The sequence below is a fragment of the Colletotrichum destructivum genome, chromosome 1 (genome assembly GCF_034447905.1).
Source record: "Colletotrichum destructivum chromosome 1, complete sequence".
Lineage (NCBI taxonomy): Eukaryota > Fungi > Ascomycota > Sordariomycetes > Glomerellales > Glomerellaceae > Colletotrichum > Colletotrichum destructivum.
In genome coordinates, this window is record NC_085896.1 from 5,770,270 (window position 1) to 5,796,971 (window position 26,702).

General features: G+C 56.4%; 10 protein-coding genes across 10 annotated transcripts; 4 read left to right on the forward strand and 6 right to left on the reverse strand.

Annotated features, from left to right (window-relative positions):
- Positions 1-646: 646 nt before the first annotated feature.
- CDEST_01751 (Putative NACHT nucleoside triphosphatase, P-loop containing nucleoside triphosphate hydrolase) lies at positions 647-5,482 on the reverse strand (the record flags this gene model as incomplete). Its single annotated transcript, XM_062917910.1, has 2 exons — positions 647-4,218; positions 4,273-5,482. 2 exons carry the CDS (start codon positions 5,480-5,482, stop codon positions 647-649), a joined length of 4,782 nt encoding a protein of 1,593 aa, XP_062773961.1.
- Positions 5,483-6,700: 1,218 nt separating this feature from the next.
- CDEST_01752 (uncharacterized protein) lies at positions 6,701-8,872 on the reverse strand (the record flags this gene model as incomplete). Its single annotated transcript, XM_062917911.1, has 5 exons — positions 6,701-7,039; positions 7,104-7,398; positions 7,465-7,885; positions 7,973-8,640; positions 8,751-8,872. 5 exons carry the CDS (start codon positions 8,870-8,872, stop codon positions 6,701-6,703), a joined length of 1,845 nt encoding a protein of 614 aa, XP_062773962.1.
- Positions 8,873-9,598: 726 nt separating this feature from the next.
- On the forward strand, positions 9,599-11,457 carry CDEST_01753 (Putative major facilitator superfamily, MFS transporter superfamily; the record flags this gene model as incomplete). Its single annotated transcript, XM_062917912.1, has 5 exons — positions 9,599-9,801; positions 9,952-10,330; positions 10,411-10,488; positions 10,561-10,915; positions 10,997-11,457. 5 exons carry the CDS (start codon positions 9,599-9,601, stop codon positions 11,455-11,457), a joined length of 1,476 nt encoding a protein of 491 aa, XP_062773963.1.
- A 35-nt stretch (positions 11,458-11,492) lies between these two features.
- On the reverse strand, positions 11,493-13,593 carry CDEST_01754 (Putative S-adenosyl-L-methionine-dependent methyltransferase superfamily). The gene is made up of 5 exons (XM_062917913.1): positions 12,989-13,593; positions 12,637-12,912; positions 12,480-12,553; positions 11,818-12,375; positions 11,493-11,764 (listed from the first exon to the last, which is right to left on the reverse strand). Exons 1-5 carry the CDS (start codon positions 13,271-13,273, stop codon positions 11,731-11,733), a joined length of 1,227 nt encoding a protein of 408 aa, XP_062773964.1. The 5' UTR covers positions 13,274-13,593; the 3' UTR covers positions 11,493-11,730.
- A 485-nt stretch (positions 13,594-14,078) lies between these two features.
- On the forward strand, positions 14,079-16,905 carry CDEST_01755 (Putative cytochrome P450). The gene is made up of 5 exons (XM_062917914.1): positions 14,079-14,399; positions 14,548-15,434; positions 15,552-15,659; positions 15,739-15,905; positions 16,014-16,905. Exons 1-5 carry the CDS (start codon positions 14,192-14,194, stop codon positions 16,195-16,197), a joined length of 1,554 nt encoding a protein of 517 aa, XP_062773965.1. The 5' UTR covers positions 14,079-14,191; the 3' UTR covers positions 16,198-16,905.
- A 36-nt stretch (positions 16,906-16,941) lies between these two features.
- Positions 16,942-19,081, forward strand: CDEST_01756 (Putative glycoside hydrolase, family 28, pectin lyase/virulence factor). Its single transcript, XM_062917915.1, has 8 exons — positions 16,942-17,586; positions 17,680-17,760; positions 17,814-17,876; positions 17,940-18,002; positions 18,050-18,083; positions 18,217-18,566; positions 18,642-18,743; positions 18,833-19,081. Exons 1-8 carry the CDS (start codon positions 17,065-17,067, stop codon positions 18,980-18,982), a joined length of 1,365 nt encoding a protein of 454 aa, XP_062773966.1. The 5' UTR covers positions 16,942-17,064; the 3' UTR covers positions 18,983-19,081.
- Positions 19,082-19,138: 57 nt separating this feature from the next.
- On the reverse strand, positions 19,139-20,443 carry CDEST_01757 (Putative Zinc finger, RING-type; the record flags this gene model as incomplete). Its single annotated transcript, XM_062917916.1, has 1 exon — positions 19,139-20,443. One exon carries the CDS (start codon positions 20,441-20,443, stop codon positions 19,139-19,141), a length of 1,305 nt encoding a protein of 434 aa, XP_062773967.1.
- An 836-nt stretch (positions 20,444-21,279) lies between these two features.
- On the reverse strand, positions 21,280-23,104 carry CDEST_01758 (Putative ANL domain-containing protein). The gene is made up of 3 exons (XM_062917917.1): positions 22,772-23,104; positions 22,470-22,703; positions 21,280-22,359 (listed from the first exon to the last, which is right to left on the reverse strand). The coding sequence occupies exons 1-3, from the start codon at positions 23,035-23,037 to the stop codon at positions 21,336-21,338; spliced, it is 1,524 nt and encodes a 507-aa protein (XP_062773968.1). The 5' UTR covers positions 23,038-23,104; the 3' UTR covers positions 21,280-21,335.
- Positions 23,105-24,243: 1,139 nt separating this feature from the next.
- Positions 24,244-24,966, reverse strand: CDEST_01759 (uncharacterized protein; the record flags this gene model as incomplete). Its single annotated transcript, XM_062917918.1, has 1 exon — positions 24,244-24,966. Exon 1 carries the CDS (start codon positions 24,670-24,672, stop codon positions 24,244-24,246), a length of 429 nt encoding a protein of 142 aa, XP_062773969.1. The 5' UTR covers positions 24,673-24,966.
- Positions 24,967-25,232: 266 nt separating this feature from the next.
- Positions 25,233-26,371, forward strand: CDEST_01760 (uncharacterized protein). The gene is made up of 2 exons (XM_062917919.1): positions 25,233-25,752; positions 25,855-26,371. The coding sequence occupies exons 1-2, from the start codon at positions 25,593-25,595 to the stop codon at positions 26,127-26,129; spliced, it is 435 nt and encodes a 144-aa protein (XP_062773970.1). The 5' UTR covers positions 25,233-25,592; the 3' UTR covers positions 26,130-26,371.
- The last annotated feature ends 331 nt before the right edge of the window (positions 26,372-26,702 follow it).

A 26,702-nucleotide genomic window follows, 5' to 3' on the forward strand; every position in this document is an offset into this window, starting at 1 on the left:
ACCCGGCAATGTGCTGCCTCCGAGGTAGACTCTGAGTAGCAAGGTCGCTGGCGGCTGTTTTGAATCGCCAATTCTGTCGTTCTGGGCGGCCGTGTCATCCATCGCCCCAAGATCGCGCGGACAGGACGAGCAGACTACAGGGCTAAGGGGGCCGACTGCTTCTGTTATACAGGGCGGTAATTACTGAGCTTGAGTCGAGTCTGATATTGCAGAAAGACGTAGGACAAGATGGCCGTTCTGAGGTTAGGCTGCCGAGAGACTGCAGTCGAGGGTCACACACTCGCTTCAGACCTGCCATGGTGGTATCGCGAGGCTGCGCCGGGGTAGCGTGGCGAGGGGTTGATGATCAACAATCAGGCTGTTCCAATATGATGCGGAAGCATTACGGAAGGCGACAAAAGTGAAGAGGCAGAACATCCCTATGGAAGATGGGAGAAATAGCATCCATGAACAAGGAACTGAGATCAACCTAGCAGACGGATATGTTTTCTAGCATTCATGATGTGTCGTGATGGGTGCAGACGCCCTATATAAGCCGGATTTGCTGCACCGCAAGTGTGGTTCAACTTTTGCGCCATTCATCACAAGATGTTGCTTCCAACGCTCTGATGACACCCCGTATGTTTCTTTACCTCCTCTACTCCTCTTATTCAACTGTGATGCCTGCCCTCAGGTTGTCCCACAACTCAGGAAACTCCTCAAATTTTGCGATGTCTTCGACTCGCAAATGGTTCGCCGCCCCTTCGACACTCGCGCCACGATTGACCAGCATCGAAATGATCTCCAGTTCTTCTTTACTCGGCATGAATCGTTCCCAAGTTAAGTCTTTCCACGTGCCGAGAGCAAGGTGCAATGCCGTGAAACCACTTCCCAGCGTTGGTACACGATAGAATCCATCCTGAATCGCGTTCTGGACCGGGGCGGCCGTGCTTGTATCCACGTCGACGGTTCCCTCAAGGATCAAGCGAACGGTCTCGGCAACGCCAGCCATGGCTGCAAGGTGGAGAGGTGTCACCGTCGAGGCATATCCGTGCCGTAAACAACACGGCATGTCCCGGTAGTTGGGGTTCTTTATGGATATCGAGGCCGCGGTCATCGCAGACGCGCCACCCTTGAGTAGCAGTCGAGCTGTTTCTGTACGACCATGAAATGCTGCATAATGAAGAGGTGTCCATTGCCAGTCGTCCAGCACATCGACTGTAGCGCCGTTCATGAGCAACGTATCGACAATGCACGGGTGCCCTCCATATACTGCATAATGAAGAGGTGTCCATTGCCGTTCATCCAGCACGTCAACAGCAGCGCCTGAGTTGACCAAGGTCTCGATAATAAATGTGTGGCCTTTCTCGGCTGCAACATGGAGCGGTCGTCGCCCTTTTTCATCTCCAAGGTCCGGATCGGCGCCACAAGTCAACAGCTCTTTGACGAAGACAAGGTTGTCAGATCCGGCGGCCTGTGAAAGTATAGTCCCCCCTCGTAATGGTCTGTGGATCTGGTCGGCCAAGACGAGGGCTTTGCAGACCGCAGCAAAAAGACTTTCGTCCCCCAAGATCTCTGGAGACTCGAGGTGATGCTTCCAGTGAGACGTGAAGGTGTTGTTCTTGGAATGGCCGAGGAGAATCTTCAATAAATCAAGCTGTTGACTCAAACAAGCCAGCAGAAAAGCGTCAACCTCGTCTCGATTTTCTCGGTGCGGGTCGGCTCCAGCATCCAGCAGGCACTCGACGAGCTCATTCGAGCCTGTCCGGATGGCATGGTGCAAAAGCGTATCCTCGCGCTCGTCAACGGCTTTGATATCGAGTCCTCGCGGAATAAGCATGGCCAAGATCCTTTTGAGCCGGCCAACCTCATCCGAGGTGGTCTTGTGATTTGGAGAAAACAAACACAACTCATCAACCCACGAGCACCCATCTATAGAGGGAAATGTTGCGCCGTTCTCGACGAGCAATTCCACGGCTGAGACCTGCAATTCCAGGAGCGGTTGGCGTAGACAGCCATCAAGCGGCATGTTCGTCTCATAAATTGCCCCCAAGTTTCGGAGTGCTTCCAGTATCTCCCAGCACTCATAGAGTACTGCAAGGGATAGCGGAGTAAAGAAGCGACTCACGTTGGTACGCCAGTGGCTCATCATGTTACACGTTTTGTTCACAAAATCTAAACCGCAACGTTCAGTCAAGACAGTTAGACATTCCGTTGCCTGTCCAGGAATCCAACATCTTGAGAATGAGCAGTCCGGGGCACCATTTCGACCTAGAATTAGGTAGTGTATTGCAGTTCTTCCATGGTTGTCAAGCTGTCGCGGGTTGCTGCCAGCATCTAAAAGAAGACGCAGTATTCTCAGGTCACCCACCATGGCAGCATGGTGAAGGGCGGTCGTCCCGTCGACTCCGCCGTCTTTGATGTTGGGGTCAGCTCCGTACTTGAGGAGCGTTCGAACCATGCGAGCCTGGAGATCAAGTTCGTCTGTTCCTGACTCTGGTTTCAGGCCACAAACGAGCATAAGAGGCGTGTGGCAAGCAGCAAGCCTGTCCCGTTCGAGAAATGAGTAGTAGGCATTTGCATTCGCGCCCTTTGAAAGTAGAATCTCACAAACTTCCTCAAATCCTCTGAAGGCGGCTTGCTGCAACGGTGTGAAATTGAAGGGGTTACGGGCTTCCATGTCAGCTCCGTACTCAATGAGGATCTCTGCGAAGCGAGGATCCTTTCTGAGAGTGGCCGTGTGCAAAGCCGACTGCACATCGGCCTCCGCGCCGACGTTCGCACCCGCCTCCAACAAGAGACGCAAGGCAAGGAGCTTGCCGTCTCTGATGGCTGATAGTAGCATTCTCGATTTCCAAGACGCAGCCGTCTCACATTTTCGACGGGAGCTGTCATCGATGTCGACGCTACGACCTGATGGGGGGTTCAATTTGGACGCGGTACGCCATTCATTCCCAACCGGTGGATCGAAACGACCGGTTACCCAGAGGTCCTTCATATTGAAGGATGGTTCCTGAAAGACAGCGACAAGGTCGTCGTAATCGCTTCTGTTGTTGCTAATATCCACCGAGCTACCCTGCAACTCGTCGATAAGGTCTCGCTTGGTGTCTGTGGGTAAATGTGGAGTGAAGTAGCGACGTGCCTCATCATAACTAAGGTCCTTCGGGGCCGGAATCTGCTCGTTGTGGTGTGTGCCAGAGAGGGAATTGCTGTGGTGTTCGAGCAAGGCCTTGACGACGTCCGTCTGTAGGCTTGCCACTGCCCACCTCAAGGCTGTCCAGTCGTGAACATCGCGCGCCATATGGCTTGCGCCGTTGTCAAGCAGCAGTTTTACTGTCTTTGTGTTACCATTCAACGCCGCCCAGAAGACAGGGGTCCAATTGACCGAGTCTCTTGCGTTGGTGTCGGCCTTGTGAGCAATAAGAATCTCGACAGCCTCTTGGCTTTGACTGAAACATGCCCAATGAAGCGGAGTCCACATTTGAGTATCCGTAGCGTTCTTGTCTTCGCCTTGGAAGAGAAGGCTAGTGATCTTTTCCGGTAGGTTCCAATACGAAGCAAAATGCAAGGCCGTGTGGCCGCTAGGTATTGTTTCGAACACTGCCGTCCTGGTGATTGTGGATTTCAAGCTGTTCTTGTAGTGTGATGCTTGGAAAGCAGCAGCCCGCAGCCCGGGGTTGTCAAGAAGCCTGTCGACGGAACCCGCCTTAAGGTCGACCGTCTCGTCAAGATGCTTCCTCCAAAATAGGGCGGCATAGGAGAGAAAGACAAACGTCTCCATACGTGTGTCCATCTCCTCCGCCGTATGAGCAACTCCGCCGGCGAATGTGCGCATGGTGAGGTATCTCAAGCATGAGTCTGCGATGTCGCCATGGTAGAGGCCATTGTAGCGGTTGCACAGCCAAGTGTGTACGGTGCTGTGTACCATGCTCACCGAGCCCCCTTGGATGACCACGAGCCCTCCACACACCTTCAAGAGAGTCTTTGGTGACACGAGGTTCTCGTCGTCAAGCTCATCACAGTCTTCCTCGGTGGCGAGACCGTGAATGAGTTCTGCCATTTGGAGTTTTCTCTCGGCAGAGATGATCCAACCCATTACTCGATGTGCTAGGGTGCGTTGTGACTTTGACTGCGCGTCAATCCTTTCGAGACTCGATTCGAACGCCTTTTCGAGATGGTCCGGATAGACCTTTAGGGCTTGTCGCATTTCCTTGACGGTGCTGAGCTCAACCAGATGATCTGCCAGAAGTCGGGCTAGAAGAAAGCTAGTAGCCAGTTAGTCATGCGTTCTACTCGAAGTGCTTTCCTCATTGTTATGGAATACTTGCATTCCTTGCGATTTGTCGAGAATATCCCTTTCCAAGTGGGGGTGCTGTTCCATCACGTCCTCCAAGCCATTCTCCTCGAATCGAGAGGCCAAGTAGGCCCTCAAGTCTTTCTCATCGGCCTGCACTTCCGCATTCGATGCTTCGTCCAGCGTGGAACGAATCTCTGGTATGTCTCTGCTGGTGATCAGGACTCTGCAGTTGCCTTTGACGAGAGGAGCCAAGACGGTTTTCAGGCCCCTCGGATTTTCCATCTCATCAGGGCCATCAAGGACCAAAAAGAACTGCTGGACAGTACAGACGGTTTTCAGCGCATTGTAGACATCCTCAGGGGAAGCCGACCGATGAAGGCCCGACGACTGCTTCCGCAGACCGGTGAGCGCCTGGATGACAGAGACGTGGCCCGTCGCGATGATCTGGCACAGCAGGTCCTTCCAGATTGCTTCCTTTGTCTGCTCTTTTCGATTGACGAAGTCAAAGAAGTAATGCAGAACAGCGAAGGACTCGATACTTGTGTTGAGATGGTGGAGAATGACAGCCGCGAGCATCGATTTCCCGACGCCCGGGGGGCCGTGGCACCAATGAAGAGGCGGTCCGCTCTCGGCTGCCCACTGCTTGTATGTGTCCGACTCCAAGAGCCACTCCCCAGTACCCGAAAGAGGATTCGGGACGGTGCCAGAGGTTCTCTTTGGGCTGCCGAGCCATTCCAGTAGGTCTTTTTGGTCTTGGTGGTTGCTGAGCCGGGAGACGCCCCGATGGGTTGCCGACGCGACGACGAGGTTCTGCGCCGCCAGGAAGTCCGTGAAGATGCTCCGGAACCGGTGAAGGTCCTCAATTTGTTTCCTCAGGTTCTTTTCTTTGATGGGCCAGAAGATGCTGGGCGAGGGCTTCCGCAACTGGGAACACAGCTTCTCCAACTCCTCGGCGACATCCTCCATGACCCTCTGCGATAAGCCTGCCGGTCGGCTGAACCCGATGTTTCCCTCGTCAATGTTCTGAACGGCCTCTTCGCTTCGGAGGAGCACGTCTGTCAGCCCGGTAACCTCGCGGATATACTGTTTCTGTGTTTCGTGCGCGGATTTGACGGTGGACATGTAGTCGTAGCTGAGCTTGGAGATTTGCATGGCTATGGTGACCAGCCCGGCGATGCCGGAAGCCAGTCCGACTGCTTCAGCCATGATAACCTGAGCAAACGAGTTTGATGAAGCTTAGATGACCTAGTCTGGTGAACCGGCGAGGTTGGTCCCAGACTTTCAAGTGAGGGGTATATTGCTCGGAGTGTTGCCTGGATTGAACCACCCAATCAATGATCCAACGGGATGTTGCACATTGGCTCAGGCTTGATTGTACCCAACCAACGCTCCCAAGGCTATCAGGGAGTCGGACCAATAAGGGGACTGTCATACCTGAGCGAGATGATTAGCCTTGAAGATGAAAATTTTATAGGGAGGAGTAGTGTAGCCTTCGATCCAGCATCAAAACGCCAAGTGGCTGTCGATGCGGTATGAATAAGTAGACAACAGCTTCTAGCAATACATAACATGGTCAGCCTGAGATGACTGTCTTCGTTATGCTCTTCTCTGTTTGCCATTTCCTTGTCTTTTCTACGAGTGGATAGAGTATGCAGGGACAGGCTTTTCCCAAACATGACAATTACTTATGGAACCATCAATCAATTCTATTCCAAAGTCATCCCATGACTTTTTTGGCTAAGAACAAGTGTTCTGACTGTGCAGGTATAGTATATAAAGTGCGCCTCCCACCCTCTTTCTGTTCGGGCCCTTTAGTCTGCCCATCCTCTGTGCAAATCACATTGGGCTTTAGTCACTCAGCTACGCCTGGACGGCACAATGTATCACGTCCGATTATAATGTTCTATTGTCCCTCTCGCGGGCAGATTACAGTTACATTGCAACCCATCATGATGGTGTCAAATAGGTCAGGGAGGGACATCTAATCTCTAGCCGGTCTCGGGTATGGGCCTCAACTCGGCGGAGGACACGTCCATGAGCTGTTCGATGCCTTCAGCATGATGAGTTATGATGTTGTGGTGAGTACGATGAGTAGGAGAGGTACACGTTCAACGTGAAAGTAGCTACCCCCAAAGCCCCAGAACCACGCGTTCAAGACCGCGCAGCTGCGGCACCACCCAAACCTTGGTCATCTCTCTTTCCGAACGTGTATTCGAGCGATGCCCCTCACCTCCTTGGGTAAGATATCCAGGTGCTCTGCGGCTGAACCGATGCCAAACTTCGCGATCGCTTGCGTTGACACCACACCTCGCCGTGCATTCTGAGTCTGTCGTTTGATTCAGCAGCGTTTTCACGTTTTGGTTTGATGACTTGTGGCTGTGCTAGTGCGCAAACCTACTCCTATTGCCATGTGCCTCCGTTGGCTCAGCCGAACATGACCGGCCCAAACTCCAAATTGCCATAGTCAAGCCATTCGAGCATGGGGTCAAGAGGCTCATCCAAGGCTATTGTGTCCGCTGGAGGTGAGCTGGTAGGTTCGAGGATTTCGTCCACCATCTGTGATAGGCGTCGTTGGGCATCTTTGCAGAACTGGTAGTCGCCATGAGTTGGGCTGACCACCCATGACAAGTTGGATAAAAAGACGCACAAGTTGCGAATGGTCTCGGCGGTCGGGAACTGAGCGGGTGGTCCCTCTCTGGCACGTCTTGATCGGTGCAGCTCTTGGGCTAACACCGTCGCACTTGGAACACCGTAATACAGGGTCTGTTGATCAGCTTAGGAAAACCCCTCCCCAAAGGATCGCAGGTAATAGGGTCGTTCCACGTACAATCCAAGAGTAATCTCGACTGAGGTCGATCTTTGACACCCGATACCTTGTCGCTTCGACAACCGTAGCCAGGATTTGCCGAGCAGTCTCCAGGAAGGCACCTCGGCTTTCACTCGCATGCTGTGCTACATATTGCAGCAGAAGGAAACGGCTATGGAGGAAGTCGAGATATATGGGCATTATTGTGAAGGTGTTGGCATCGAAATGGCTATCGGTCTCGTCGTGTTTCAAGCGGTCGTATCGCAGACAGTCGGGGCACTGCTCCCAGCTGGATTGGGCTTCTTCTAGAACGTGACTGCGTTACTTGTTGTTAGTTATGGATTCAGCAGTCACGTAGCTTGGGGTCGGGTTAGAGATTTACTTTGCCTTTGGTAATGTTTCGTGATTGTATGGCGCTGCGGTCGACTCTACAACCTTGGCTTTGAACACGGCGAGTAGGAGACGGATGCGCACAAGGCTTGTTCGGTGAGCCCGCCTTTGCGGATCCCAACCACCTGGTGCCAGCTCTTCGATGGCTTTGGCGAGAGAGGAGGAATCTGCGACCAGGACATCATCGCTGAGATCCAACGGCAGAACCAAACTGCAGTGTCGGTAGTTCAACAGAGGAGGTCGCCCCAAGAACGTGGCGACGCACTTGTCGACGTAGAAGGCGGCGGCGAAGCAGCCCCGTTTCATTTGGGCGAGAAAGACAGGATCGCTGTCATCCTCCTGACCGTGGTTGTGAAGGCCTGAGAAGTACACCGTGGCAGAAAGATCTCCAAGACGTCGCCATGCTTGATAACCTACGACGGAGTCAGCATCAACTGCTCCAACAGACAGACAGACAGACAAGCTAGCTAGCTAAAAGAAGACTGCCAAGAAACTCGTACTTGAATCGCCGTGTTGCTGCGTCTTCAACATCAAGTCGTTGACCTGCAATGAGACTAGAAGCTCGTTTGAGCAAGATGCTCTAGTACAAAAGGACAGGCAAAGGTCGCTGGCTTCAGATATCTGGGACAAGAGAGTTGAGTGGGCAGGCAAGCGGCTCTCTATAAACAGGGGATCGTCGCCGGGAGTTGCAACCAGAGCCCGACCGGCCACGGCGAAAACGTTGCCGACGGCTTCCCAGCGGAGACGCTCTCCTGTGAAAAGAGAGACGTACTCTTCTGCTGTCATGGAACGGTGGGAGGGGACTAACGGGTGGGAGGAGTTTTCAAAGATCCGAGTGGACACCTGGCCGAGGTGTCTCTCTAACCCATCCAAGGGGATCTGGTCGAGCACCTCTCGAATGGACCGTAGGATGTCGTCCAGAATCTTGTGGGGGAGTAAGGGTACTCGCGATCTTTGGTAGGACTCCCGGATCAACGAATCGCACGCACGGTGTGAGTGCAAGAGCTTCAAGACTTTGACTCCGGACAAGACGTCTACAGAAGAGCAGAGTGTTGGTTCTCTTGCAGCCCTCTGCGCCAGAGGCACAACCTCGGCGCCCAGTGAAGCTGCTGCTGCGTCAGAGCAATTTTGTTGGTCCGTTGCAAGCGGTCCACCTGTTTCCAGGCGACTATGATGGGATCAGCTATACTCCAGGCTGCATACTATCATGTTCGTAGCAAATGACTTCCTCCATCTTGCTCCGATGCTTACACCACCATGTATGTAACTGCCACACACTAGAGATCAAAGCACTCCAGGTGCAGGACCAAGGGGAGCAAGATCACGGCATGTCCAGATGAGGATTTGACAGAGCTGGTTACGGACCTCGAATTGACATCGCTAGCGATGCCTGAGGCCATCCTCTGCGGTGTATGGCTGGATGTCCTATGGCGGGCGGAAGACATCGGGGCAGGGTGATAAAAGCACTGGCCTGCAATATTCCGGTCGAGGCACCGCTGGCACACGGGGCGTGCATGGTCGCATCGCGTTTTCCACTTCCGACAAGGCTCGCATGATTGAGGCTTTCCGTTACGGCGATACATGGCATTCATTCAGTAGTACATGCAAAACGACTGGCTTCGAGTTCTCGGAGTAGAGTCGGAGTAGAAATCAGGGGGGATGGTTGTTGTTGTTGTTGGTGGTGACAAAAGCAACAACAGCGGGGAAAGGTTGCGGCTCTCAGTATTGATCCGGAATACGGAATCAACATTCAGGCCATGGGTCGAACAGGCCCACATGTCGGATAGGTCCTTCGGAGTAAGATGAATCTCTTGGGGATCACCGCTGATTATATCCGTATGCCGGTCGAGTACTCCGGCCGGTCTGGTCTAACAGGCACTCCGAACTGTCTCCCCCTTTACCGCCATTCCGAAATGCCAGTCCTCCTCTGCATCTATCTCATTGTTGTTGCCTTTTCTTCTTGCTCTGAGCACGCATTACAGTAATGCGCCATCTTCTCCAACGAGTGAGCGTGCCAGTATCCCTACATAAAGCACAGAAGGTTCGTTCAAGATGTCTTATTGGGAAGAGACGTGCATCCGCAATTATACAGGTTCTTCCCCGAAATAATTCCTCACTGAATGACCATGGACAATCCCTCCCCAGAAGACCCGGAGAAGGCCAACAGCCGAGTCCAACCGCCTTGCGAGGATGCGGCAGGGCACTTGACGCTGGATGCAATCGAGATGGTTGATTGGGATGGCGAGGACGATCCCGCGAATCCTCGCAATTGGCCGGCACGGCGGAGATGGGGGAATGTCTGTCTGATCTCAATGATCACCATCATAACGTATGTGAGAAGACGCGCGATGGGAACCGTCTAGAATCCCGGTGTTAGGAATTTCGCGCCCCCCCCCTTTTTTTTTTCCTCTCTCCCTTTTTTCTCTCTTTTCTCTCTTTTTCTCCTTTTCCTGCTAATACCCGTGCCTACACAACCCAGACCCCTCGCATCATCCATGTTCGCACCGGCCGTTCCCGACATGATGAAAGAGTTCCGGGACGACAGCTCCGCCATGGCCTCCCTCGTGGTCTCGGTCTACGTCGTCGGCTTCGCTCTGGGCCCGCTCGTCTTCGCACCCCTCTCGGAAATGTACGGCCGGCTATATGTGTATCATTCTTCCAACGTCCTGTTCCTCGTCTTCACGGCGGGGTGCGCCCTGAGCACGCAGACGGGCATGTTTGTCGCTTTCCGCCTGCTCGCCGGATGCGTGGGAGCCACGCCGATGGTCCTCGGGGGCGGCTCCATCGCCGACATCATACCCTCGGAGCGGCGAGGGACGGCGATGACGCTTTGGGGCGCGGGGCAGCTGTTCGGACCGGTAAGTGAACGCCATTGCAATACAAATATTACACAGATGAGACCCTTGCCCTTGCGCTAACCGCCAGCCGTGCAATCTAGGTGATTGGGCCTGTTGGAGGCGGTTTTCTAAACGAGGCGGGTGGATGGCGGTGGATCTTTTGGGTCATTCTGATCTTTGTGAGTGATTCACTCACCCAGGGAACACAAATTTGTCCGACTATCATCTGACGGGCAGCTTCAACGGCGTAGGGCGGGGCGATAACTGCCGCGGGGTTCCTCTTCATGCGTGAGACCTACGCTCCGGTCCTGCTGGCACAAAAAGCCAAACGCCTTCGGCAGATGACGGGAGATGATAGGTATCAGTCCCGGCATGAGATGGAGCATGAATCGGTGTCCAAGGCGCTCCGGGTCGCCCTATTCCGTCCAATACGCTTGTTGTTCACCAACCCCATCCTCTTCGTTCTGTCAGTCGACGTCTCCATCGTGTACGGGTATCTGTATCTCGTCTTTACGACGTTGACCTTTGTCTACAAAAGTCTATATGGCTTCTCTTCGGGAACTGCTGGGCTGACCTTCCTGGGAATTGGTATTGGCATGTTTGTTGGTAAGTTGAGTCATCCTCCACCTCATGCGTCCTTGTGTTTTTTCCTAGCAAAGATATGAGTCTAACATTAGCATCGTAAAGGCTTGGTGTCTGTTGGTGTGGTATCAGACAAGATTGCCGTGCTGAGACAGCGCGTCCGGGAGCTGAAGCCAGAAGACAGGCTACCTCTCTTGATTCCCGGTGCGTTCCTCATACCGATCGGTCTGTATTGGTATGGCTGGGCCCTCGAAACGCGTGCATTCTGGCTAGTTCCGCTCCTGGGGATGGGTGTGTTTGGCGCCGGCATCATAGCCACGTTTGTTCCCATCCAAATGTACCTCATCGATACGTTCCATGATCATGCGGCCTCGGCGTTGGCGGGGCTGGCGATGATGAGAAGCACGGTGGGAGCCACACTTCCCCTGGCAGGGGGGCAGATGTACGAGACTCTAGGTCACGGCTGGGGAAACAGCCTGCTTGGTTTCGTTGCTTTGGCCCTGACCCCGATACCATTCTTGTTTATCAGATACGGTGAGAGACTGAGAACGCGGCAATCTGGCTAGTCGAGGAAGTCAACACCGACATATTCGATAGTCCAGCTAGCCCAGACCAAGGTAGAGAAGAAGAACGAAACACTGGTCTATCAATTCTATTAAACGACGCTTATATTCCAGTCATAAGATGACGAGTGACTGTCGATGCGGTGTAAGCGCTCAAACGTAGTGACATCACTTCAGTTGTTTGGTCAAGTGAACAACAACAACAACAACAACAACAACAACCTCCAGCAATACAATGGCACAATCGTTCTGAGATGACTGTTTTCGTCATGTTCCTCAACTCGACGGCTTTCGACCCGTCACAAATGCACTATTACCGTGTTAGCCCTCGCAAGCATCCCAGGGGGGGCAAATGGAACTCACGTATAAGTGTACAAGTGAATCTTGTCAGACTTCAGCTCCGCCCTCACCAGGGCCAGGAGGACCTGCACCTCTTCGTTGGACCAGTTGCCGGCGCGGGTGAAGAGCGCCAGGGTGTACGCCTCGAGCGCCATCTCCAAGAACTGGACGCGGAACCAGCGCCCAATCTCCCGCAGTTCCTTGTCGCGCGGCCAGGTGCCCATCGGCACGACCCTCTGGACCATGTCGACCTGCTCGAAGCCCTCGGCCCGCAGCATGTCCGGCAGCGCGGGCGCGATGTCGAAGCCGAGCGGGGCGCTGAGCCGCCGGAACTCGCTGAGCCACTGCCACGTCGCCGTGTCCTTGCCGAGGGTGTCGTCGTCGCAGAAGAAGTTGGCGCGGCCCTCGGAGATCTCGACGCGGCCGCCGGGCCGGCAGTGCTCGTAGCACTGGCGGAGGAGGGCGGGCCAGTCCTTGACGGCGCCGGCCAGGGTGCGGGCGTGGATGAAGTCGAAGTGGTTCTTGGGGAACGTCCACTCCAGCGTGGCGTCGTCGATCTCGAAACACACGTTGGGCGGGACCCTGTGACACGGTTTTCTCTGTGTAAGTCACTTTTTCTTTTTTATACTCGCACGTGGAAGCCAGTCAAAGAAGGACGGATGAGAATCGAAGTCGAGTCGACGTACCAGTCGGGCTGGATCGGGCTTAGATCCGTGCCGATGACCTGGGCGGAGGGGAACAAGTCGCCGACTTCAATGGCCTGTGGATGTCAGAGGTGAAGAATAAGATCACTAATTGCTGGGTAAATCATGCCCATCAACATTGGCAGGGGGAGCTGCGTACCCATATGCCTGTGCCGGTACCGATATCGAGGATGTTCTGGGGGTTCTGGAGGCGAGTGGCACATAGTTCCCCTTTCAGAGTCAGAAGAAATACGTGATGGGTCATGTCCAGCCGCTCTTGCTCCTTGTCGTCGTTAGGCAGCAGATACTGGCCGGCGCGGTAGGCATGGTAGCGACGGCCGTTCTCGTACTGGTAGTGGAAGATGGACGAGGTTGCGCTGGCGGTATCGGAGACGTCGCTGGCGTAGTTGGAGGCGGTGTCGCTGGCCACGTCGGGCTACGATTCGAGTCAGTTCTGTCCTGGCTGGCTGGCTGAATGGCCATGAGTGGCGCTTTTTTGGGTGCTACTTTACATAGGCTTCGAGTTGGGGATGATGCTCCTCTTCTGGAGCTGCTGGGGCTGGCTGAGCTGCTTCAGATGTCTCAGCTGCTTCATCAGCTGGTTCACGTTCTTCTGCCGGTTCACGTTCTTCGGCTGGCTCGCCCGTCAAAGGAGATCCGGGCTCCGGTGGCTGGGCCGACCGGGACGGTGAGCGGACCGGGGACCGTGCCGAGGTGTGAGGCCTGGCGGACTTGAAGGACTTGGGAGAGCCCGGGGCGTCGGCGGGAGCCGGCGCAGTCTCATCTGTCGACGCCATGTTCGGATGGTCCGGATGCGGAGATGGACTTGGAGCGAGGGAGGGGAGGAACTCTGTTGACCGCCGCAAGATGACAGAAGGTTGTAGGCGGGCTCGCAATGGGGGATGTCAGCCGAACAAGAACAAGGAGCGCCTGGCAAGAGAAAAGGCGAACCAAGGGTTTTCTGGTAATTTCAAGAGGAGGAGGGGGGAGGGGGGCGGCGTGGAGATTCCGCCATGGGTCTCGCCATGTGGCGTCAAGGAACGAGCTGACAGTGATAAGACACCGGGATCCTGATCCTGTCTGGGGGGATGGAGGGGGTCAGTCAAAGTGATCATGGAGGACCCCCGACTGAAAGCGGAGCTCTTGGGGCTTCTTCTCGGGTTCATTTGTCTCTGGTAGGTAGATGTCTTTAGTAGGCCGTCGAGATATCGTCCCGACTTGGGATAAGCAACCAACCCTCCTGAGATGAATGGTATCATTGGTATGACGCCCTCGGCGGCAAGCCTCTCACTTGCCATCCAATCCAACTGCCGGGAGCGTCTCGTAGAGTTTGATTTTGCATTGCCCCGGAACCCTGCTAGCGGTGTCTCTGGCGACAAGAAGAACGGGAAAGGCGGGACGTCGATAGCGGCCACTACTGTACTCACTCACACAAAGGTCTTGATAGTGAGTGACCCCCTCACCGCTTGGTCTTACATTGATCGGGCTCCATCTTCCGAGACTTTGCTGGGCATGTATGTGCCATCCGTCAACCGGGTAGCGGGGTCGTCGTTTGCTCAAAAAGGCCAGCAGAGAACCCTGTTCGTGGCCCCCCAGGACCATCTGCTGCATCCGCATCTGCATGATCGCTGGGGCTGGGAGGAGTCCTTACTTAGAGTCCCCCTTCAAAACCGGGTCACCACACAGCGAACACAAGAGAGCCCTGGCCCTTCGCCATGGAGTGGAGCACGGGTCTGCTGCTGTTCGGAGCAGCTTCTCTGCTCTATCTCGTCGCCGTCGCCGTTTCCAGAGTCTACTTCAGTCCCTTGGCCGGCTTTCCGGGGTCGAAGCTCGCGGCGCTGACACTATGGAACGAGTTCTACTGGGACGTCGTCAAGCGGGGGACTTTCATCTGGCGCATCGAGGAGATGCACCGGAAGTACGGTTAGACTCTGATAACCAGTCTTTTCTTGCTTTTGAAGCCATCATCACAGCGTCTTTCGATGATGCCGGGCCCCTCCCCCCCACGTAATATACTGAATCAACCCAACCCAACCCACCCAACTAACACGGTTTTGTCGTATGTCCACAGGCCCCATTGTCCGGATCAACCCGTACGAGCTGCACATCGTCGACCCCGACTTCTACGACGAGCTCTACTCGCCCAGCCACAAGTCGGACAAGTACCGATGGTGGACCAACCTCGCCGGCGCCGACGGCAGCTCGTTCTCGACGGTGCCGCACGACCTGCACCGCCTGCGCCGCGGTGCCCTGAACCCTTTTTTTTCGGCGCGCTCCGTCGCCCGCCTCGAGCCGCTGATCCGAGGCAAGGTGGACAAGCTGTCGGCGCGGTTTTCGGAGCTCGTCAAGACGGGCGAGGTCGTGAGGCTGGACGCGGCCTTCATGGCGCTGACGATGGACGTCATCTGCGACTACGCCTTCGCTCACGACCGCCGGTACCTGGACGAGCCGGACTTCAAGCTCCTGTGGAAGGAGACCATCATCGGCGCCTTCGAGGGCGGCGCTGCCGGGCGGCAGTTCCCGTGGATGCTCCCCGTCATGAAGCGGCTCCCGCTGCCGGTGGTGTCCGCCATGAACCCTTCCGTCGGCCATCTTCTCCGCTGGCAGGCCGGTGTCAGAGACCAGGTTCGACCCATCCTGGACCGGACGGACGACGACGACAACGACGACGTCTCCGGGAAGCAAGGGGATCCGTCTTCGAGGACCACGGTGTTCCACGCCCTGCGCGACAGCGATCTGCCCCCGGGCGAAAAGAGCCTGCAGCGGCTCTGCGACGAGGCCGAGATCCTGACGGGCGCGGGCTCCGAGACGACGGCCCAGGCGCTCACGAGGATCCTGTTCTATCTCAAGCACGTCCCGGACACGCTGCGACAGCTCCGCACGGAACTGGACGCGGCGATGCCAAGCAGCGCGGCCGAGGTGCCCCCCTGGGGCGAGCTGCAGAAGCTGCCCTATCTGGTGGGTTCAGGGGTGTCTCTCTCTCTTTTCCAAGGGATCTACGCTATATGCCAAAACCTATGCCAAGTCTTGTCGTCTTGTCCTTGTTGTCTAACCAAACGTGCGTGCTCTTCCTAGACTGCCGTCATCCGGGAAGGCTTGAGACTCTCGTACGGAGTCACCACTCGACTGCCCCGGATCGCCCATCACGATATCGAGTACAAGGGATACAGGATACCTGCTGGAGTAGGTGATCGCCAGATGAGACCAATTCGGGGGGGAAAAGGTGCCAAGTGCTTTGCTTTACTGACCATCGGGGGTCTAGACTCCCGTGTCCCAGACGCCCTACTTCATCCTGACGCACCCTTCCGTGTTCCCCGAGCCTCACAGGTTCCGGCCAGAGCGTTGGATCGAGGCCGAGGCCAAGGGCAGACGTCTTGACAGGTATCTCGTCTCTTTCGGCAAAGGCAGCCGTCAGTGCCTGGGAATCAAGTGAGAGAGAGATCCGTCCCGTCCCCATTTCTCCCCTCTTGGGTGTTGCCAAACAGGAGAGAGGGTTGAGTTATTCTTTGCATGTATTATCGCCTAACACAATGTCAGCTTGACCTACGCCGAGATGTATCTTGCAGTGGCCGCCGTCGTCCGCCGCTTCGACTGGGACATGTTCGAAACGACGCTCGACGACGTCGTCTGCAAGCACGACTTCTTCGTCGCCGTCGCCGACTTGGACAGCAGAGGTGTCCGAGCCAAGTTGTCGTCCCGAGATAACCGGAGGATGATATGATGGGCAACCCCCCCGGAACCGAACAGTCTCGACGGGGCCATGGATGAATGAGTGACACACCAGGATCGAAGAGAAACAGGTAAATACGGCGGACAAGCGGATAAGTGCCCTCCCTCCTCACCCTCGTCCTCGCGCTCTCGCTCATTGCCCACTTCGACACTCATCCATGTACGGATACCCCAGCTGTACAGGTATTTCTCCGCATCCGCTCTCTCTCGTTTAAGATTAGACCACATCCTTACGACCACTATCTCACCTGTATGCATTTACCCCGCGCAGCAACAAGGTACGAGATGCGGGGAGACGCGTGGTTTTACCTGTAGGATCCAACATGCAAACATTCGCAGGGGGGGTTGGAATCATCCGCGCCCACCGGCAACCGCCTGGGGGGGGGTTGGCCCAGACAAGGGAAGGGAATTCGCCGCCAGTTCCATGGAAGATTTAAGCATCTTTTGCATGTATTTCCACTAAACAAGGTACATACATGTTCTGTGTGTGTGTGTACACTACACTCCTAACCCCCCGGTCCGCGAAATCATCCCCCGACCGGCCGAGCTGCCGGCCATCGAGCATGGGACTCGACTCCACAAATCTTCCACGTATTGCTGCGTGCGGATTCGAGCGCCGACGATGGCCTGTTGCGCCGGTCGGTGACATCTCGTTTAACCTAGTTTTTGCTTCTGACGCTGTCTGGACTGGGAGTATTTGAAGGAGGGGATGGTTCATGAGAAACAGTAACTTGGGTTGGTTCTCGTCCAGTAGTCCGAACTTGGCATCCCTCCCCCCCTTCCCCTCCTCCTTGTCTACCTGCTCGTGCTTGTATCTCTCTCTCTGTGTGTGTGTCCAAGTGTCCAAGACTCGCCAATCATGCGGATCATCTCTCTCGGCGTCTTGGCTGCGGCCACTGGCCTCTTGTCCGCCACCACCGCCGCCGCCCAGTCCGGCATCCCGAAGCGCCCCGTCGTCGAGCCGGCGCCCTTCAACTCGGGCAAGGCCATGCCCTACTCGCCGCCGCGGGACGAGGGCCGGTACTGCTACGTCAAGCCGAGCTGCACCGCCGGCCGCGACGACGCGCCCAAGATCCTCCGCGCCTTCACCGAGTGCAACGACGGCGGCACCGTCGTCCTCGACCAGAAGTACCTCGTCAGCTCGCCGCTCGACCTGACATTCCTCAAGCACGTCGACGTCGTCATCACCGGCGAGATCCATTTCAACGACGACCCCTACTACTGGGCCGAGAACAGCTTCAAGTTCGACTTCCAGAACCAGTCCGTCTTCTGGAAGCTCGGCGGTGAGGATATCAACATCTACGGCGACCTGGGCAACGACAAGTCCGTCATCGACGGCCACGGCCAGGCGTACTGGGTCGAGATCCAGACCAACAAGAGTGTAAGTAGTGGTGGTGGTGGTGGTGGTGGTATTGGTGGTCTCGATAGCTTTCGAAGTGGCAGCCATTCAACTAAACTAACTCCATTGATATAGCTCCTGAGGCCTATGCTGTTCTCCTTTGACGGCGTCAAGGGAGCCACCATGTCCCACCTCCGCATGCGCAACCCGCCCAACGTAAGTTCCGGCCGCCATTGGTTGGTGTTACAGTTCAAAACTGACGGATGCAGTGGTTCAACTTGATTGCCAACAGCACCGATGTGATCATCAGCAACATGGACCTGAGGGCAATCGTAAGTTAACCAAGACTTGCGCTAAGAGCCAACAGTTGCTCTAACTGACAACCCCCGCAACAGAGCGAAAACGGTGTCAAGATCGCCAACTCCGACGGCTGGGACACGTACCGCTCCGACCGCATTGTAGGTAATTAGAAAGAGAGTAAAGGTTTAAAGCTAATAAGTTAAAGGTTATACAAGATTCATTTATAATTAACACGGACGGTAAGTCTCATTAGTAATTCTTCCGTCGTCTTTTCCAGCCAACCTCCAGAGTCGTGAGACTTCTCGACAACTGCCCGCTCTACGAGTGACATCAAATGGCAACCAAACCAACCCCCCTGACATTCCATCCTAGACTGCGTCTCGTTCAAGCCCAACAGCACCAACATCGTCGTCCAGAACCTCGACTGCACGGGCTCCCACGGCATGAGCGTCGGCTCCCTGGGCCAGTACAAGGGCGAGACGGACATTGTCGAGAACCTGTACATCTACAACACCACCATGGCCGACGCCAGCGACGCCGCGCGCATCAAGGTCTGGCCCGGCATCGAGACGGCCTTCCAGACGCTCCTCAACGGCGGCGGCGGCCTCGGCCGCGTCCGGAACGTCACCTACGACACCTTCAAGAACATCAACAATGACCGCGCCATCACCATCACCCAGTGCTACGGTCAGAAGAACCAGACCCTGTGCGAGGAGTTCCCGGTAGGTTGCACTCAACCCGGGAACTAGAGCGCACTCACGCTGACTGACTGACTGCCTTCTGTCCCCCGTATCTAGGCCAACTTGACCATTTCCGACATCACCCTCAAGAACATCTACGGAACCACGTCAAAGAAGCTCGACCCGCAAGCCGGCACCTTGGTGTGCAGTGCTCCAGACGTAAGTACACACACACACACACACACACCCCATGTTGTACCAAGAGGGGCATATGTACGAGACTAACACCCCGCTCCTCGATACAACAGCGCTGCAGCAACATCCGCGCCGAGAACGTCACGGTCACGGTCCCCAGCGGGAAGACGCCCGAGTGGGAGTGCAAGAACATTGACAGGAGCCTCTTGAAGATCAACTGCGCCGGCGGAACGGGCGATGAGCGCGACACCACAAACGGATAGGTCGTGGATGTGTCTTGTGCAAGACTGGGTGGATTTGTCAAGCAATACATCTCTCTTGACGGCACTGCCACAAGAGGAAAGACAAAAAATAAAAACATAAAACACTACAGAGAAATGCACATTTCCTTAAGCAAACCCATCGACCAAGAAGAGCCGTCAAATCCATAGAATAGTGGGCTCCAGACCCGGAGGGTATACCTCCTGTCCTCCCCACCTGTGCCTTTCGTCCTCGTCCTCATTCCTTTGCTCCCCCCTCACCTCCTCCTCCTCATCCTCCTCATCCCATTGGCTGTAATCAACATGGGTCCACGGGGCCGTGATATTGAACATCCCCTCGACTTCCTCCAGCCTCTGGTCCAAGTCGTCGCGCACGTCGACCTCGAGAGCCGCCAGCGCCTGCTTCATCTCCGCAAACACCTCGTTCATGATGAGTCCGGGCACGAGCGCCGGGTCGACGTTCATGTGCTTCCCCGTGCGGACCTCCCTCTCGGTGCGGTTTCTCACGATGTTAAACCACTGCCACAGCCGGCGGGCCGTGTCGCGGTTCCTGGGCTCCGCGAGGTGGTATCCGCCGTGCCGGACGTCCTCCCCGAGGAAGATCTCCGCCCGGCACCAGTTGCACTCCCTGGTCTGGTCCGGGTTGTCGTGGAGCGTCGCCTTGTTCATCACCACGCAGTCCGGCGAGAGGCCCCAGCCGACCAGCGGCGCCTCGCACGTCGAGCACTCCAGGGACTGTCTGCACACGGGGCAGTTATGTGGCTCCCCGGCCTCCGATCTGATCTTTTTCCATCGCGCGAGGCATTCGTCGCCGATGATGTGCCCACACCAGAGGATCACGGGCACCTCCTTTTTGTCATCGTTTCGATGCGAAGGATAATTATCCCAGTGGAGCTGGCCCACGACGATGGTGTCGTCGCCGCAGATGATGCACGGGATGTCGATTTTGATGCTCTTGTCCTGCAGTGCCCGCATGTAGTCGTCGCGAATCGCAGGCCAGAATCCGTCAGATCGGACGTGCAAGCTTGGCTCAGGGGTTTCCCTGGAGGGACGAACTGGACTTGCGCTTCCCACGGGTACGAGGGTCTTGTCCTCCCCGGACTCGCTCTCCTCCTCGTCGCCCGAGTCGTCCTCTGGTTCGCTCTCCGAGTAGTCCCCCGGGATATCTTCCGAGTCTTCCTCACTATCATCCTCGGATTCTTCGCTAATGCCAATGGCAGCGGGGCCAGGTTTCTTTGTCACCTTGGTCTTCTTTGCTGGCCTCTCGTCATCTGTAGAATCCTCGGACTCTTCGGATTCCGACATCTTGCGCTTGCTGCCTCTTCCAACCCTCTTGGGCACGGGTTCGGGAGAGGAAGAAGGGGAGCTGCCCGATGAGGAGCTCTCCATTTCCCGACGGGAGGCGGCTCTTGTCTTCATGCCGTGGCAGCTGGCGACCGGGCGGGTGTTTTTCTTAGGAGCCATCTTGGTCGAATAGTGCAGCAAGTTTCGTGAGCGCGGGTTCGCAGGAAAGGATGCTTAGAAACAAGGGCGGTGGTGCGGAAAGGAATCAGGAGCTGTAGTTGGCACTTGGCTAAGATATGTTGGGTATGTTGGAAGAAACGATGTCAAATCGGTTAATGAACAGGCGAGTAGAATAGTGTGTGGTGGTGAAATGGTATTGAATGTGTCTTGTGTCTGGAACATCGGACCATAGTAGAGAAGAAGCCGAGTTTCTATATACTCATCGTATTGGTAGTAGAGTCTATCACAGTACAGCATACAACCCAATTGTTTAGGAAGCCGCAGGTACAATAAGTCAATAACCCTACAACCGCGTTGTTCTCACTTCAAAGAAAGCTCAACTCGGCTGGACAACAGCCCAAAGACAGCTTGGCTGTCGGCTATTTTTCACTGGCCGAGTCCTTTGTGCCCGGAGAACGGCGCTGTTCTGTCACTTGTTCTCAAAATCACCTTGTCTCCCCTTTTTCGTTCATCTTTGCTAAGAAAACCCTCTTCTCGACGTGTCACATACTGAACAAACGTGTTGCTAATCTTGCCTGGACATGAGATTTTACACCAAGCCCCGGCAATATTCTACTATTCTACTCAAACCCAAAAATCGGATATTCGATGAGCAGACTGAACTGGGCCGACTGTTGCACTGTAACTTCACAACTGAGGCAAAAGCCCGGGTTTCCATTATTCTGACAATGATAATGTCAAAAGTTGCGTGACTTTGGAGTGTGTATGAACTTTTGAGATATCTGATGGATCCGTTTTCAACCAAAGCATGTTTCCTTTTTCTTCTCCCCCCCCCCCGAACTCATACACGATTCTTGCCGAAAACTACGATAATTACTCCCATCACCATTTCTCAATTAAAGCGGTCGATGAACTTGACAACCTTCCGTCCGCCGGTGGACAGCTCGAACTCGTCGAGGCCGTCCAGGAACACCAGCCGGAACCGCTCCTCGTCGGCGGCGCACAAGCTGAAGAACGTCCCGATCCGCTTCGCGAGCTCCTCCTTGGAGACGATGCCGTCGCCGTCGTCGCCGTGTCCACTACCGCCCACGTCCTCGCCAGCCCGAAGCACCCGCACCTCGAGCCACGCCTGGTCGGACCCCTCGGCCTTGTCCAGCACCACCTGCCACTGCAGGATCCCCAGCCGCGCGTCGTTCATCAGCGGCACCAGGTTGCGGAACTCGTAGTACTCGCCGCCCCACTCGAAGCTGAACCGCCGGTCCCGGCCGTACAGCCGGAGCACGTACATGTGCTGCCGCTCCCGCGTCGGGATCGCCGCCGCCGCCTGCGGGGGAAGCCGGTGCAGCGAGCCAATGTCGCCCGTGATGTACCGCACGAGCGGGTTCCGCAGCCGCGTCAGCGACGTCTGGGCGATCATCCCGCGCTCGCCGTCCGGGACGCAGGCCGAGACGGGGCTGGCGTCGTTCTCCGGCACGCACGTCGGCAGGATCTCGATCCGGGTCATCCGGTCATCGACGATGAAGTCCTGGAAGTCGCCGGCGGACGAGGCGTCCTCCTGGTGATGGTCTCGCGACAGGTGCGTGCTGCTGGCCGCGTAGGGCCCGCCCTCGGCGCTGCCCAGGATGGAGCAGATCTGGGTCTCCGGGCCGAGCACGGCGCGGATGTGGGTGCGTTGCGCCGTCGTGAGGCTCTCCGAGGTGTAGATGATCTTGTTGATGCTGAACTTGGCCCGCTCGTCTGGCGGAAGAGTCGATATGTATTGTACCATGGACACGATCTGGCCCGAGTCGCCGCTCAGCACGTTGGCGCTGTACTGCGTGACGAGCCGGACGACGGCGGCGGGCGGCATGTCGTGTCCTGCTGCAAGCACCGTGGCGCCGGCGTTTTCCAACAGCTCCAAGGTCAGGTCCAACGACCTAGTCGAATGAGCGGCGGTTAGTTATGACCATTCTCTTCTTCCCTCTCCCCCCTTCTATTTTCCCAAACTTGTCTCCCTGTTTTGACGATGATTCGCAGCAGCACGCACCTGTACAGATTCCCCGCGGCGTGCACCGTGACGATCCAGTCCTTCTCCGTCGCCAGCCCTATGTGCCGCAAGAAGCGACCAAAGAGCGCCCTCTGGCGGCGGTTTTCGTGGACGTCGGTTGCGAAGAAGAGGGGTTTTGACCCGGAACCGCCGCCAGTCGTGCTCGTGTAGATGCTCTGGCGGAAGGTGTTTTGGGGGCTCGGGTCGTTGATGAGGCGTTCAATGGCGGTGTAGCTTTAAAAACAAACGTACGGGTCACCGTCAGGGGTGTCCGCGGAAGTGAGCGAGGCCAGATTACTTACAGGTCCTTCTTCCACAACAACGGCTGGCGCTTCAAGTCCATCTCGCCGACCCCCCTTGCCGCACGTCTCCTCGCCTTCCGGATGGCGTCGGCGTTTGGCGGGTACAGAACATGTGGGCTGTAGAACGGATGGATGCTCCTAATGGCCAGCACGTCCGCCAGGGAGAAAGCTCTATCGGACTCCGCCGGTGTCAGGTGCTCGTACGGTGAGCGTAAAGTTGACAACGAGGGTCGGACGAAGCATTGTGCGGTGTAGGTTACCGACATCTTGACTTAATGTTCAGAGCATACGACTGCGGGCTTGAGATGAGCAACTAGTCGCATGTCGTGGACGGCAGAGGAGAGCCGGTGCTCTTATGAACAAGGGAATGTGTGGCGATTCATCTTCTACTCTACGCCGTCCTCGCTTCATGATTCTGAACATGGCACATATTTGAGACCAGGGAGAGGGGGAAATACAGCCCGGATCGCCTGAGACATACAGCAGCTCAGCTCCAGGGGGGGCCGTCATGAATGCAGAAGGCCCGCATCATCGAATCCAACGGCTCTCGTGCGCGCAGTATGCAACGAGCCGGCCAGATCCCCCATGATGATTTGTTGACGTCGTCACACGAAAGTAGGTTTGCGGTTGGCCTCCTAGGCCCTCGAATGGCTCTTGCATGCCAATAGTTCCACAGCCTGCAGTGAGGCGTCGAGCAGTCGCTAATTCGTGCTGCGGAATACGAGAAATGAGGGTTCATTCCCCCGCCCTCCAGCTTCCCTTTCGCTGGGTGATCGATGACCCTGTAATACATTCCACAATGAGATTCCCGAGACATGGTCCGGGGTCTTCTAATCGCGGCCCTTTTTGCTACTGTTGCCAGTGGTGACAAATGTACATGGCAATTCGGCTTCACAAGGCGGCCGTAGAATCAGACGAGCTTGGTGGTCGTTTGCGTTAAGGCTCCTTCAAGAACCGGGCACATTGGCAGGGGAGAAGGCCTCCAGAAATATTTCTCTAAGGCTCCGGGGAAAGACTCCTGGATCTGATCTGATGGTTGAAAAACGAAAGAGAGAGAGGTACGTAACATGATGGATCAAGGGCGAATGAAGTCCATAACAGCAGAAACAAGTTACGCGAAATCAATTCCACAAATGGACTTGCATCTCTTCGACTCTCATCCACTAGCGGGCCGCCGTGCAGCAAAACGCACACACACCCTTGTCGGACGGATCGAACCGAAGACACGGGGAATGAATCCCGCTTATGCGGCCCGCCGCCCTCTCGTTCTAGTGCGGTCAAGGAGGGGAGGGAGGGTTGGGTTGCTTGGAACCAAGTGATCCTCTGAACGAATTACATCATCCCGGTTTTGCGTTTGCTGCGGCTATTCCGTCCGCCATAGGCCAGAGCCGGATGTGCCCAGGAGTCAGTCACTATTCAATCTCTCCTCTCCCCCGTCACGACTGACAAACCGACTCAAAAGGACTGAACGCTTAATACAGAAACCTCCAAAGAGCAAACGCTCCTAGCACTACCCCAAAGCCCAGATGCACCAGCCCCTTCCCCCCATCCCCCTTGCCCTCCTCGCCCCCTTTGCCCTCCTCGCCGCTCGCGGCCCCCACGATCCACCAGTCGGCGACGCCGACGCAGGCAGTGACGGCAAACAGGGCCGTGACGGCGTCCTCGTTGCCGCTGCCCTCCTGGTACGTCTCGAGCAGGACGAAGAGGGCGCCCGTGGCGAGGTCGCGCGCGGATTTCGCGTAGCTGAAGGCCTCGGGCTCCGCGGAGCGGGGCCGGGCGATGCCGAAGGCGTCGTAGACGGCGAGCGGGCGGACGAAGCCGAGGAGGCCGACGAAGGTCAGGCCGGTGCCGAGGAGGTAGCTCGGCAGCGGGGAGAAAGGGGACGCCAGGTTGAGTGACATTTTCCTGTTTTTGGTTGTTGTTTTGTTTTCAATCGTTGATTGCTGATTGCCCGCGCGGTATTATCGATTGTATAGTCGTCGTCGTAGGTAGGGTGGGTTGTCAGTGGTCCGGGTTCAGAATGTCAGGAAACTTGTTGTTGGGGTACCTAGTTCACAGGTAGACCTCGAGAATCCCCCAACGGCGAGAGAGAGAGGGGGGGGGGGTTGGTTTATGTACCTCTCGCTCCAGCGTTCGTCTGAACATCTCAAAGGTCGGTCATGCGGCTCTTTTGAGGACTCGAGCTTCCCAAGCAGTTTTCATGGAGCGCTCCGATGCGAGCGGGGGTTGCATTGAGGGCACGGCAGACGCAGACCGTCCAGCTGCCATGGGACGCCCAAGCTCTCTTCCGTGCACCTAACCAGCTCGTACACCTTCAAATATCAGGAGAGAATCCGTCACACAATGCGAGCACGCGGGGGGGGGTTTAGGTGTGAGAGATTTGAAAAAGTGCACTGGGCAACGTCAAGGCGGGTGAGTGTTGAATGGCACTTGGACAGGACACACGATCTGCATGCGGCGGCGCTCCGGGCCATCTCGCCGGACTCACGGAAGCCGAAGCCCCACACACGGCGCCTCCACCTCCCGGGCGTTATCCCGAATCTCGGTAAGGATGATAGCGCGCACTGAACTAGGCAGGAGCCAAGCAATCCGTCTCTTCCCCCTGTCGCCTATCGCCTGTCGAGCATCCCAACCCACCGTATCCGTCACCAGTAGCACCGGTCGCATAAACGGAGGACAGACAGACAGACAGCCGGCCCCCGCGATAACGGCTCCTTTCTTCCTTCATCCACGGCAGTCTTCGTCTCCCGCCCTCACACCACCCCCGTAGACCTGACCCGCCGATTCTCGCGCATCGTTGACACGGCCACCGACGACCGTGATGCTAGCCCGTCTGTCTCTCGTCCTCGCGACGCTCCTCGCGACCGCCGCCGCGATAAGCGTCGCCGTCTCCGCCGAACACGCTGCCAGCGGCGTCGCGACCGACATCGACGTTGGTTTCGACGCGCAGAAGCATCCCTTCGTCTACGATCTGCCCACGAGTAAGTGCATCCAACCCCCAACCCCCTCCCCCCCCTTCCCTTCTCCACCCCATGCGAGGAGCGATTGGCTTTGCTGACGCGCCCCCCCTTCGCGACGTACAGCCTCCTACTCCGACCCTCCCAACGAAAAGGACGGCATCCCAGCCGCGGCGTTCGACGGCACGAGACCCGATATGAGCTATGGCGCTGCCGTCGCCGCAAGGCCGAGGAGCACGACGCAGTCATCGGCGGGGAGGAGGAGGGCGCGGCCGCCCGGCCCCGAGGCCGCGAGGTATCGGGGTCTCGTGCTGACGACGATCCTTGTGTGTCTCGTCGCGTTCGGCATCGGGACGATCCTCGGCTGGATCTGGCCCGACGGGCTGAGGTCGGAGTGGTAGCAGCGTGGGTTGTCGCTCAGCAGCAGTCTAAGAGCGAGAATGGACGCGTGTGTCTGTATACTTACTTATGTGTGTGTTTGTGCGTTCCTGTATGTTTTTACCACAACACTCTCCGGCCGTCTTGTCTAGGCGCTCAATGGGCCAGACCCTAACGTGTTGGCAACGAATAAAACCAACGAAACCAAACAGTTTCTCCTTTTCCTACTCTCTCTTATCGATTTGACCTTCTTCTGCGCGTAACCCGGAAGGAAGCTCAGCTCGCTCAGCTTGCTCAGCAGACGCAGCGGATTCCCATTAGCTAAGAGCATGGTCATTTAAATAGCAGCCGCCTGCACCCCGCACGACGCGCTCGATGCACCAGGCCGTGTGGCTGGCGAGACGCTGGTCAGCTGGCGTTCCCTCCCCCCCATTCCCCCTCTCCCCCTCCCAGGAACGCCCGGACGGCGCTTTGTTGCGGGGAAAGTTGGCGTTTGGCGTCAGACACACGATTGTTTCCAAGGGTTGTCCCTCCCGAGTGCCGAGTCCTCCCCGCCAGCTCACGGCTTGTTCAGTCTCGAGACGGCAATTCCCGGC

Coding starts and splice junctions, on each gene's coding strand:
- CDEST_01760 (XM_062917919.1), top strand. CDS start 25,593: ATGCTAGCCCGTCTGTCTCTCGTCCTCGCGACGCTCCTCGCGACCGCC. Junction 25,753..25,854: donor CGTCTACGATCTGCCCACGA/GTAAGTGCATCC, acceptor CGCGACGTACAG/CCTCCTACTCCGACCCTCCC.
- CDEST_01758 (XM_062917917.1), bottom strand. CDS start 23,037: ATGTCGGTAACCTACACCGCACAATGCTTCGTCCGACCCTCGTTGTCA. Junction 22,704..22,771: donor TTGTTGTGGAAGAAGGACCT/GTAAGTAATCTG, acceptor TTGTTTTTAAAG/CTACACCGCCATTGAACGCC. Junction 22,360..22,469: donor GCCGCGGGGAATCTGTACAG/GTGCGTGCTGCT, acceptor TCATTCGACTAG/GTCGTTGGACCTGACCTTGG.
- CDEST_01755 (XM_062917914.1), top strand. CDS start 14,192: ATGGAGTGGAGCACGGGTCTGCTGCTGTTCGGAGCAGCTTCTCTGCTC. Junction 15,435..15,551: donor TGCAGAAGCTGCCCTATCTG/GTGGGTTCAGGG, acceptor TGCTCTTCCTAG/ACTGCCGTCATCCGGGAAGG. Junction 15,660..15,738: donor GATACAGGATACCTGCTGGA/GTAGGTGATCGC, acceptor TCGGGGGTCTAG/ACTCCCGTGTCCCAGACGCC.
- CDEST_01754 (XM_062917913.1), bottom strand. CDS start 13,273: ATGGCGTCGACAGATGAGACTGCGCCGGCTCCCGCCGACGCCCCGGGC. Junction 12,554..12,636: donor GTACCGGCACAGGCATATGG/GTACGCAGCTCC, acceptor TGACATCCACAG/GCCATTGAAGTCGGCGACTT. Junction 11,765..11,817: donor ATTCACTTGTACACTTATAC/GTGAGTTCCATT, acceptor ACACGGTAATAG/TGCATTTGTGACGGGTCGAA.
- CDEST_01756 (XM_062917915.1), top strand. CDS start 17,065: ATGCGGATCATCTCTCTCGGCGTCTTGGCTGCGGCCACTGGCCTCTTG. Junction 17,877..17,939: donor ACATGGACCTGAGGGCAATC/GTAAGTTAACCA, acceptor CCCCCGCAACAG/AGCGAAAACGGTGTCAAGAT. Junction 18,567..18,641: donor CCCTGTGCGAGGAGTTCCCG/GTAGGTTGCACT, acceptor CCCCGTATCTAG/GCCAACTTGACCATTTCCGA.